Below are 12,249 nucleotides of genomic sequence, written 5' to 3'. Positions count from 1 at the left end.
TGCCATGGCTGTCCTTATGAGGTTGTTCCAAGGACTGATAACATGGAGCATGGTGCACAGGGAGAAAATGAGTCCTTTGGTACCATAGCAGAGATAGCCAATGAAAGTTTTACTGAATACTCAGGGGTGCCTTGCTTTTGCTTTGGAAGATAATAGTTAAGACTTATTTAAGAGTACAGTAAAATTCCTGTATCTCTTCCAGCCCCCCCCCCACTACATTTTAAATTTATTGGGTAAAATTAAAAATTCTGATTCTGAGAACTGGGTTAGTTTGTATTGGAGGGAAATACAGCCTTTTATATTTTCAAAAATTTTTTTTGGAAAATTTTCAAGAACTTTTTTGCAAAAATGGGTTCTAGTGGGTAAGATTACTTTTTTATTATTTTTTTCATTTATTTATTTCTGAGGGACAGAGTGAGACAGAGTGTGAGTGGAGGAGGGGCAGAGAGAGGAGACACAGAATCTGAAGTAGGCTCCGGGCTCTGAGCAAGCATTCAGCACAGAGCCCGATGCGGGGCTTGAACCCACGAACTGTGAGCTCATGACCCAAGCCGAAGTTGGACACTTTAACTGACTGAGCCACCCAGGTGCCCCAAGATTACTTAATTTAATTCTTTAAATTTTCTTATTGAGATTTTATGCCTTAATTTCATTGTTTTGGCTAACCCCTTGGTAATATTAAATTATTGCAAGAACTTAACATTTGCATTTTATGTTATCTTTAGCAGAATTTTTACCTGAGGTTTTTGACCAGTAGTAAAATCAGTTGTTTTTTTTTTTTTTTTTTTTTTTTAAATAAATTTTCTAAATGAGAAGATTTCCATTAGTAAATAGGTAGAATATTATACCTTGCACTCTATCCTTTAGGGACATATTTAGATTTCTTTGCACCAAGAAGTACAGCTCTGAGAGAACCATCTGATTTTAATTCTGCTAATGGCAAGAGTCCCTCTACTGGTTGCCTTTGATGTAGCAGAGCCTAATATTACTATTTTTTTTTTTTGGAGATCTTGTAACTAAGATAAAAGCTATTTATAACTTTATGACCAAGGTGAATTTTGTGGTCTATTCTAATATGGACTGTCCCCAAATTGAGTGACTTCATAAACATACAAGGAATAAAAACGTAAAGATTTGGGAATTACTGAACTGCATTGGCTTGGCAACAGTTAATGACATTATAAGTCACAACTTTTGACCTTGAAATGTTAAATTATTTTTTGTAACACATGAAAATTGTCTCATGATACTGGTAGACAACCAGAAATGTGCTTTAATTTACTGGGTAAAAATGTGTGAGAAAGATGCCAGTTATTTCCCATGCTTCTGCCAAGCATAAATGCACTTGCACAGGCGGGGGAGGAGCAGTGTAAACTGTAGAGAAGAAAACTGTCTTGGAGCAACATCATCTGATCATTTGTTGCAGGTGATTTAGAAATTTATGCTTAAATAAATTTATTCTAACATTAATATTTCTATATAGAGGTAGGGATAATTTGTTCCTGAAGAAATAAAAACTGTCCTCTTGTATGTATGTGCAGTAAGTCATTGTTATTCTAATTTTTATCATGACTAATCCTATTGTCTTTTTTCTTGTGATTCTTGAAGGGATCTTAGCCATGTTAGGGTTAAATAATTAAATAATTATTTTATTAAATTATTAAATAATTTATTTTATTAAATAAATAATTAGTCATGTTAGGGTTAAATAATTAAATAGGTGAAATGAAGATGGTCATATTTTTCTTTACTTTTTTCTACCTTTGATCTTTATCTCAATTTTCCAAAATTTAAAGTCATTAAAGATCTTAATATTGTTTTACCTTGCTTTTGTACCTATGCTCTCTGAAAGTTGGTTGACATTCGTTTTCAAAAGTAAACATTCCATTTTGTTTACATTGTATTTTGTTGCAGTGTGTTTTTGTTGGGGAGAGGTATATTGATTTATATATAGACAATTTAGGGGTACCAGGGTGGCTCAGTCGGTTGAGTGTCTGACTCTTGGTTTTGGCTCAGGTCATGATCCCAGGGTTGTGGGATCAGGCTCTGTGCTAAGTGTGGAGACTACTTGTGATTCTCTCTTTTCTCTCTTAATTACCCTCTGCTCCTGTCCCCGGATTATGGTCTCTTGTTGTCTCTCTCTCTCTAAAAAAAAAAAAAATTTTTTTTTTGTGGGTGAGAAATCACAAAGCAATAGGAAACCAAGTAAAGGAATAGCTCCACTGTAGTTAATTTTGCTGTAGATAGAATATATTAAATAAAACCAAACTGATTGTAACACTATTAATTATTCTGTGAACATGGCACAGTCTAGGTTCGTGTAGAACTGTATGCAAGAGGATTTAGTTGCTACCAACAGGACTTTTAGATGCTGTGGAAAGACCATGATATTTAGAACTGGAATAAGGTTCTGGCTTTGCTAGTTACCAGCTGGGTAACTTTGGATTATATTATTTAATCTTGTGAATATTTTACTGTACCATGTTTTTAGGGTTAAATGAGATCGTATGACTGTTTTATTGTTATTATCAAGTACCTGATTATTAGTAATTTCAGGTATAGTCACTATGGAGAGTACTATGTGTATGACTCCAGTAAAGTTTCAACTAAAAGTTGGTTATCAAGGAAAGAGTCACTTATATTTTGATGTTTTAATTTAGCTTACATTTTAACTCAAAGGCTTTGCTGAATTTTAATACATTTTAACTTGATTTTTAGATATGATGGTCCTTAAAGTATGTACTGGTTTTTGGATGCATATCACCATTCGTAAAGTTCAATACGTCATAGATCATTGTTCTTTAATTACAAGTGTAACCGACTGGCCTCTGAAGAATAATTCTCAGTGTGCTTATACAGGAATAAAAATTGATGTCAGACTTTCATTCAGAAAATATAGAAGAAAATTTGAGTTAGGTGTAGAGGTGCTACAGAAGCACTGTTCCAATTATTTGGTCCACGTAGTTGTAGCTTAAGGGTAGAAGCAAGATAAAATAATTCTGAAGCTATCAGGATATCTTGGCCTTCTTTATCTCCCTTTGCCAATTTTTGATCTATCGTGGTATTTGTAGAGACCAGGAGAAGAGAGTTCTATGTACATAGGTACATTTATTATTGGTGAGATTGGATTATCAGGCACCTGACACGATGCTTGTCGTATGGCAGCCACTCAGTAAACATTTGAGTGACAAACATGAGTAAATGGAGAGTGGATGGCTAGACTGACACAGGACAGAGGCAGTGTACCCTTGTATCCTAGCAAATTCATGAGTTGTTAATGTGTTAAGCTAGGGAAGCCCTCATTTATATTGAGATATAGGTAAAGTATCTATATCTTCTTTCAAAGCTTGTTGAAGTTTGAAAAATTCTCAGTGGTTCCATGAACTTGGGCAGGTTTGTATTAAACCTCAGTCAGTGAATCAATGAGTATTTTAAGTGCCCAGTGCTTAAATATTTTGTGCTCAGTGCTGAGGAAGAAATAATGACATGCTCCTTGACTTCAGTTTACTCAGAATCAGGAAGCAATGATGAACAATACAAGACAGTGTATTTTTAAAAAACTATAGTAAATACACATAACAATTTACCATCTTAACCGTTTTTAAGTGTGGAATTTAGTAGTGTTAAGTATTTTCACATTGTTGTGCAAGGTGTTGTATATTTAAATTAAAAATAATTTGAGAAGGAGAGAGGTTAAATGCTGCAGGGAAGTAGTATTCAAAATGTACTCCGTGGGGACGCCTGGGTGGCTCAGTTGGTTAAGCATTTGACTCTTGATCTCAGCTCAGGCCTTGATCTCAGGGTTGTGAGTTCAAACCCTGTGTTAGGCTCCACATTGGGCATGGAGTGTACTTAAAAAAAAAGAGACAAAATGTACTCCATAACACCACTCCAAATCCAGTTTTATTTGAAGAAACATTCTATGTATCTATATTTTATTAAGTTTGAAAACTGCCACTATTAGAAGTTGGAGAGGGAGAACGATAAATTATTTAAGGGCAGGCTAATCAGGGAAGGCTTCATGGAAGAAGAGGACTTAAACTGGGCCTTAAAGAAAAATTCGGAATTGAGTGGGTTGTGGGCAGGGAAAAGGGAAGACATTCTACGAGAGGGAACCAGGTGAAGTTCAGCAGTGACAATGAACATGGGCTGTTTATAGATCTATGAGAAGACTTACATTATTAGAATTTATTATTTATGTTGGGGGTGAATGGTGTGACAGGTAGTATAGTGTAATGTTTCTCCAAATGTATTCCACTTACCATGAATGTTGTGGAGAAGGAAGGGAAGGTAAATTCATGTTTGTTTGTTTTTTTAATCCCCTGCAAGTCTTCTGTAACAGTTGGATGCTTCTATGCACTCGAAATCTTCTAAAAGTTATAGCCAACATATTTTAATTTGACCCGAGGTTGCTTTCCCCATTTGGAATCATTATTTCCTGGACACCTGTTTGAAAAATGTATATGCCACCTGCAAGTTGTATGACTTGATCAAGAAATTTAAACTGCCAAATCTCCCCTTCCCACTTTATGAAGATCACTTAAAATCACAGTGTATGTGAAGTGTTTGTAAATACATTTAACAAATAGAGTATATGCTGTAATATGCTAGTGACTGAGAGCTATATAAGTGTAAGGGAAGTTTATTGAACTATAGAATATTACATGCATATAACCCTTCTACATCCTTGCTGTTCCAAATATGGTTTGTGGACATTAGCATCTCCTGCATTGCAGTCTTGTTAGAAATGTGGAACCTTAGGGGTGCCTGGTGCCGGTTAAGCGTCTGACTTCGGCTCGGATCATATCTCGGTTCGAGTGTTGGAGCCCTGTGTTGGGCTCTGTGCTGACAGAACAGATTCTGCTTCAGATTCTTGTCTCTCTCTGCCCCTCCCGTGCTCACGCTCTGTCTCTCAAATATAAACAAACATTAGAAAAAAAAATGTGGAACCTACTGAACCAGACCTACTGAATTAGAACATGCATTTTATCAAGATCAAAGTGATTCATATACACATTAAAATTTGTCATATGCTGTTCTGCATCATATCCAGCAAAACTTCATTCCATCCTTTCTTGAATGTGTTAATGGCAGAGAATTTGATAATTTTCAAACACAAGGTTTACGACTTTGAAATTCTAGCCTTTGGTCATAATTTTGTCTTAAATGTGCCTTAATATCTTAAATGAGAGCCATTTATATGTAAAAGATAAGTTTATGTTTTTCTGATTCCCTCATAGAATGTGTCCCTTAAAATTGATCATCATACTGAGTAATTTGGCCAGAGATTTGAGTGGAAGTTACCGAAGTTCTTTCACTTTATATATGGAGCATTTGAGAGTTTTGTGTCACTTGTCTTCCATTGCCTCTGTCACTGTTGTTTTTGTACCTTCTCTTGCCGAGCAATTTAAGTAACATCCTTCTTAATTTTTCATATTGGGCTATCATTAAATTTCACTAACCTTAGAGTAGCCCTTGTGTTCCCATGGAACCAGATTTTAGAGCTCTTCCATGCATATATCCAGTCACTTGGTTAGATGTTTTGCTTACAGGCATAAATTACATTGCATTGTTATCTTCATGTACTATGTTGCCTTTCTCTTTAACAAGTTTTTCAGAAAAATACTGTCTTTTAATTTTGAATATCTAAATAAGATTATTAGAATTGAGCTATAGAGTTCCTTTTAAAAAATTAAGTACTTTTAGTTATTTAAGTATAAATGCTCACTGTAAAAAATTAAAATGATAGAAAAATGTAGAAAGAAGTGAAAAGTCTAACTTTTCCTCTACCTAATCCCATTTCTTTAAGGTTAACTTCTGTTTAGTGCATGTTTCTTTCTGAATCTTTTTTTAGTGTACAAAAGGTATATACAGTATATAAAACTTAATAACAAGAAAAGTGGATTTATACAGTGTTCTAAGAATTGGCTTTTTACTCAGAAAAATTAAGCTGATGTCTAGACCTTAATATAATTAATGTGTTTTTGACTTTAGGGACGAAACCCTTTTTTTTTGGAGCCAGCAATAATTATTACAATTACTGATGGGAGCAAGCTGACTACTACCAGTGGAGTCCAGGATGAGGTAAGTTATATTCCTGTCAGCATAGATTATGCAATTACAGTTGAAAAATTATTATTTGTATATGTACTGTAGGGTATTGAACACCTTAAACAGGTTTGATTATTTGATGCGGTCTAGAGTCACTTGTCTCCTAGGACTTATCTACCTTCTCTGTTCATAGCAGTGATCTCCAGATTTTCTTGAATAGGAATTTCTGTGAAAAACTTTGAGCCTCCCCCCATTCTCCAGCTCCACGTGTATTTTTGAGTTTATGTGAGGGTGACAGTTTCAGTTCATACAGTAAATTTAGTGAAAATGAAATCTTATTTTCAGGTTGAAAAAAAATAGGCACAGTACGCTAATAATTTCTTCCATATCTCAGTGGATTGTCATGTGCACTCTACTGTGGAGACTTCTAGACTAGACTAGAGCAAAGCCAAGAGGAGTTTAAGACTAGGAAAACTGAAGGTTTTTAGACACTTTTATTCAAGTCATGACTTAAAGCTAGCCTCACCTATTCTCTGCTAGCATTCTTTATGCAGAATTGGTTGCGTGTGGTATGATAGAGTGGCTACAATAGACTTATTTTAACTTTAAGCTGTTTTTACTGTAGTATTTGATACAGTTGACCCTTGAACTGTGTGGGGGTTCGGATTGTCGACTCCCTTGTAGTTAAAAATTTGTGTATAGCTTTTGACTGCCCCAAAACTTAACTATTCATAGTCTGCTGTTCATGGGAAGCTTTACCAATAACATAAACAGTCGATTAATCCATATTTTATATGTTATATGCGTTATACACTGTATTCTTAATAATAAAGTAAGCTAGAGAAAAGAAATGTTATTAGGAAAATCATAAGGAAGACAAAATACATTTATAGTGCTGTACTGTGTTTATTGAGAAAAATCTGTATACAAGTGGATGTTTGCAGTTCACATTTGTGTTCAAGGAGCAACTGTATTTGTTTTTCAGAATATATTGATATAGATGGGAGGTGTTTTAGACTACTTTTTTTTTTTTACTGTTTGCATTTGCTTTAGAATCTTAATTCTTGTATTTACAAAGGGTTTAATTAAGTAGGAAGAGTATAGTTTTTAAGTTTAGTAATTTTTAGAAATACTTTCATTCGTGTGATGTTGTGGAATGTCACTTGGACACGGAGTCAGGATGCGTGCGTTCTGGTCTTTGTTCGGTTACTTTCTAGCAGTGAACTTTGTACCAGTTACCTAACTTCTCCAATACTCTTTCCTTGTCCATGAAATAAGTTGGCAATTCTTGCCTTACATCATAGTTTTGTTGGAAGACTGAAATGAAATAATATAGGTCAAAGTGCTTGCTAGGCTGTAAAGCAATGAGCGTAGTAGTGTTCTATCATGAAACAATGGAACCAGTAGAGTTGTCATTGCCTGATCTTGAGTTGTGTGGAAGAGAACCAGAATTGTTTTGTTTGAGCAGTTAATGTTAAAGGGAATTTAGGATATAATTCATAGAGATAGAACTGAAAATTTTAGGCAGATTAAAATTCATATGAAATAATTTATAGTCTACATAATTAGTAGCATTGGAATGCTACATAGCTGAACCTAGTGGGTTTTTGGACTTTCTTGAACTAGGTTGACATGCATAGCCAATTATGTCCTGCCACTGTCAGGACCCAGATGGATATTAATTATATATATGAACAAGGAGTAGAAATGTTGCTTAACTTTAAATTTGAAACTTTGAAGTTGATTTTTCCCACTTTACTCTCCTTTTGAAAAATTTGAGAGGAAGATTTAGGTATCAATAATCAAATCAGAGGTATTATTAATAGAACCCATAGTAATTTCTTCAACTTTATTTTATATCAATTAAGTCTGATGGTGGTTTGTTTGTTTCCTTCCTTAATGATTTTGATTTATAGTTGTGATGGCTGACAAAATATTTCTATTTTTTGTAAAATATTCCTACATGTAAGATTATTCATTCAGGATGCTCTGTCTTGCTGCCTTTGTAGAAATGTCCTTTGGGGTACAATATATTTTGTTCCTATATAACTGGATTCGTCATGTTTATAATATTTGTTTTGGAGGACCTCCTTTAACTTTTAAACATATTTTGAAGTATAAATGGATATTAGAATTGCTCATCTTTCTTCCCAGGTTTTTGGGAGGGATATTGGAGAAATGGGACTGTGTGCTTACAGTAATCTAAAACTACCTGGCAAGTAAGATTGGGAAGATTTTCTTGTGGGCAAGCATCTTCCATTTTAGTTCTCTTGTAGCTTCTATGATAGTTAGCCTGGTACTGTGAACAGAGCTTATATTAAAAAATATTGATTATAGATACTATGGTATGAGTTTGGTAGTCCTCAAGATGAAAATTACTATTATTTATCAGAGGCAGAAGATTCGTTTGTTTTAAGGCAAAGGTTTATTTTGCTAATGTAGTTGAAACATAGGTCTGTGAGTTGTTTTGGTTTTCAAGGTTAGGAATGTTTTTGATCCTTTGCACATTTGGTTCTTAATGTCTCAACAAGACTCCTCTTGTGGGGCAGAGAGAATGTACCCCAGATGTGCATATAGTTGAAACGTAATTTTTGCTAAAATATTGGGAAATGTTGGTCTGTTCTAGCCCAAGTAATTAAATTATGTGTTTCATTTTAAGGAGTCTTTCAATTAATAAAAAGTATCAAGATGCTTTTTGTTTGCTTGTGTGTGTGTGTGTGTGTGTGTGTGTGTGTGTGTGAGCACGCATGCACGTGTGCACATGCGTGCTACATGTGATCTATGTTGTCATAATTTCTACTAGACAATGAGAAACAGAATTTTGTCTTTTGTCTCTTCCTCTTCAGATCTCTGAACCTTTGCTTTTGGCAAAACTTGATTCTTTATTAGAGTTATTGAATGAGTGAATATATCAGTGATTTCTATGCTTGTGTATATATAATTTTTGATTGCCTGTGGCTGCTATTGATGTGACCTGTTACTATTTATGGAGTTGTGCGTCCCACCTGACTGATATCCTCTGCTCAAAAGAGTTATACTATCTCACATGGGGTATTATATTTGATCTGCTGATGTTATTTTTCAGGAATATGTGTTTCTGCTGCTTTAAAATCATCCTTATGGCGTATAAGACGACTTAGAGCTCGTGTAGTCTTTTTATTTTACAAATGAGGATATTGAGATCCAGGGAGACAAAGTGATTTGCTCAAGGTTATAACATTTTTTATTGCCAAAATCTGGATTAGAATTGATGTATAAATTCCAAAGACATCCCAGCCCCTCCAGACCAGTGCTTTTTTTCTGTTATGTCTCCTGCTTCTACATTTGATTTGTTTTTTTGTTTTGTCCTAAAATTTATCTTCTGTTTACCTGATTTCCTGTTTGTCTACTTCACCTTTCTATACAATTGTGATGTAGACATTATGTTCTTGTTCACTCAGTGCTCATTGAATGACTCTTATGACCAGGGCATTCATTTCTAGGCAATGAGGATACAAAAGATGAACAGGGTAGATTTCTGGTTCTTTTTTTTTTTTTTTTAATTTTTTTTTTTTTAACGTTCATTTATTTTTGAGACAGAGAGAGACAGAGCATGAATGGGGGAGGGTCAGAGAGAGGGAGACACAGAACCCGAAACAGGCTCCAGGCTCTGAGCTGTCAGCCCAGAGCCTGACACGGGGCTTGAACTCACGGACCGCGAGATCATGACCTGAGCCGATGTCGGCTGCTTAACCGACTGAGCCACCCAGGCGCCCCGATTTCTGGTTCTTAAGTTTACAGTCTTATGGGGGGAGATTACTCATTAAATAGTTTTATTAAATAGAGATATATACTAAGTGGGAGCACTAAAGAGGGAGGGGAGTGTTAGTATGACCTGTTTTGTGTATGTGTTAAATCCTGTGTACTGTGAATTTTTATCATCATTTAAATTTTCATTGAATTCAAGGGTCTTGTGGATGATTTAGTATTAGGATGGACTCTTAGCTTGTATCTGAAATTATTATAAAGAAGCCTGGTATAAAGTTGTTTTGAGCCTAGAAAATAGTTAATAGAAAAACTTGGTGTCATATTGTCTCTTGACCTGGCTAAGTTTGTTGAGGACAGAATGACCCAATTTCTTATAACTTATTTGTCAAAATCATATAGGGATACCATTTCCTCTGTGATAGTTCATCACTTAGCAGTGTGTTAGGAGTTAGGAGACTAACGGTTTTGTATTGCAGGCAAAAATCTTGAGCTGTATATGATCGTTTTACCTTATTTCATGACTTTAATTGTCTTTTGGCTTCATTTAATGAAAGTCCAGGTTATTGTCTGACGTGTCATGAGTGTGTTTCTAGTGTAGCACTTCTGAATAACTCTCTAGGACTTGGTGACTGTTGTGTTGGACGAGTATGTGTGTATTTTTTGCCTCCTTTTTTTTTTTCTTTTTAAGTGTAGCTATTTGATAAAATTGGTTCACAATATTTTCACTTTTGAGGAGTGAGTTAGATAGGATTTTGAATTCTGATACACAAGAAAACTCTATTGCTTAGCCTCGTAGTAGTATTCTTTGATGTTGATAAGTGTACGCACTAATGGCCAATTACAGTACCATTCATTATGTTTAGTACTGATGTATCAGGTGTTTTGGTAGAATCACAAAATCAGAATTATTGAAAAAATTTCGTTCTGTTTTTAATTTCCTGCAAAGATCCTCCCTAGCACTGTTTTGCAATGGAAAACTATTCTTACTATGATTCCAGGAACACATGGCTAACTATATTGCTCAATAAAGTAGCCAGAAGAAATCCTGCCAGTACCTTCTTGGCGATGAATGGCATTCCAGGGTAGTGTAGTAGTTATTTTTCTCTTCCTTGAAAGTGCTAATAGTAGTATTATCTTTCAAATATTGAGATTTCTATATGCTGAAGAATGTTTCTGCATCTCTTTATCAATGTTGTGATTGCCCTGGAGGCTAACGTTTTAGAGAAGATACTTGCAGTAAAAAATAAAATGTTGGCTTTTGACATTAAAAGTTTTGCCTTCTTGGGGCTACTGGGTGGCCCAGTTGGTTAAGCGTCCAACTTCGGCTCAGGTTGTGATCTCACAGTTTGTGAGTTTGAGCCCCGCGTTGGGCTCTGTGCTGACAGCTCAGAGCCTGGAGCCTGCTTCAGATTCTGTGTCTCCCTCTCTCTTTGCCCCTCCCCCACTCATGCTCTGTCTCTCTGTCTCTCTCTCTGTCTCTCTGTCTCTCTCTCCCTCTTTCAAAAATAAATAAACATTAAAAAAAAAGTTTTGCCTTCTTATGACTTTCCCAGCTTTTTAAGACAAACTAGGACAACTACTTTTATAACTTCTTGGCAAATGTTCAGAAAGGGCTTCTGTAGAAAGAGAATGTCTGAGTAATCTCAGCTCTGTGTTGAAGTGGCTACAGATTAGGTAGGGTTTTATCTTTCAACTTGTCAGTTCTCAAAAGCTGATGCAGAAGTCCCCTCAGCCTTTGAGAGGTGGATTAGTGTTAGTGATTTTTCTGGATCATTCTTTGTAATGTAAATGGTTTTACCTTTTATAAGGATAATCTTTAGGATCTATAATTATGGTTTATTTAACTCTTTGTGATCTGTACTGATCAAGACAATCCAGAATTTTTTGAGTTTTTTCTTGTACCTGAAGTAATTCTGAAATCTCATCTCTCCTGCCATAAATGTTTTTATTTTAGTAAAGTCCCTAAAAATGTGTTAAAACTATTTAAAAATTTTTTTTAATGTTTATTTATTTTTGAGAGAGAGAGTGTGAGTCGGGTAGATGCAAAGAGAGAGGGAGACACGGAATCTGAAGCAGGCTCCAGGCACTGAGCTGTCAACACAGAGCCTAAAGCGGGGCTCAAACTCACGAACCGTGAGATCATGACCTGAGCTGAAGTTGGATGCTTAACGGACTGAGCCACCCAGGTGCCCTGTGTCAAAACTATTTTAATTATATCAGTCAAGACTTTTAATACATATTTAAAATAGTTGTTTTTTTCCCCAGTACACTTAGAATTTTGGAGCAACTTTTTCGTTCTTTTTTCTTTTTAAAAAAACCTCTAAGGAATCTTGAGGAATGTCATTGTAGTATCATGGAATGTACCCAAAGGATCTGTGTGTAAATGCATTTTTTTGAGTTTTCATTCATCCCTTAGCAGTGATGCCTCTTACTGATTTCTAGGGACTCAGT

General features: G+C 35.3%; 1 protein-coding gene across 2 annotated transcripts in view; it reads left to right on the top strand.

Annotated features, from left to right (window-relative positions):
- INTS6 (integrator complex subunit 6) overlaps positions 1 to 12,249 on the top strand; it is a 90,757-nt gene that overhangs the window by 15,963 nt on the left and 62,545 nt on the right. For both annotated transcript variants that reach the window (XM_053899841.1, XM_053899843.1), the window contains one exon: positions 5,995 to 6,084. In XM_053899841.1, the coding sequence (XP_053755816.1) occupies positions 5,995 to 6,084 (90 nt within the window). The remainder of the gene's footprint in view (positions 1 to 5,994; positions 6,085 to 12,249) is intronic.

Source organism: Panthera pardus, unplaced genomic scaffold (assembly GCF_024362965.1).
Source record: "Panthera pardus isolate Hobbes unplaced genomic scaffold, ASM2436296v1 HiC_scaffold_1, whole genome shotgun sequence".
Classification (NCBI taxonomy): Eukaryota; Metazoa; Chordata; class Mammalia; order Carnivora; family Felidae; genus Panthera; species Panthera pardus.
Note: the sequence above shows the minus strand (reverse complement) of the source record. Positions and strands in the feature narration are given on the sequence as shown.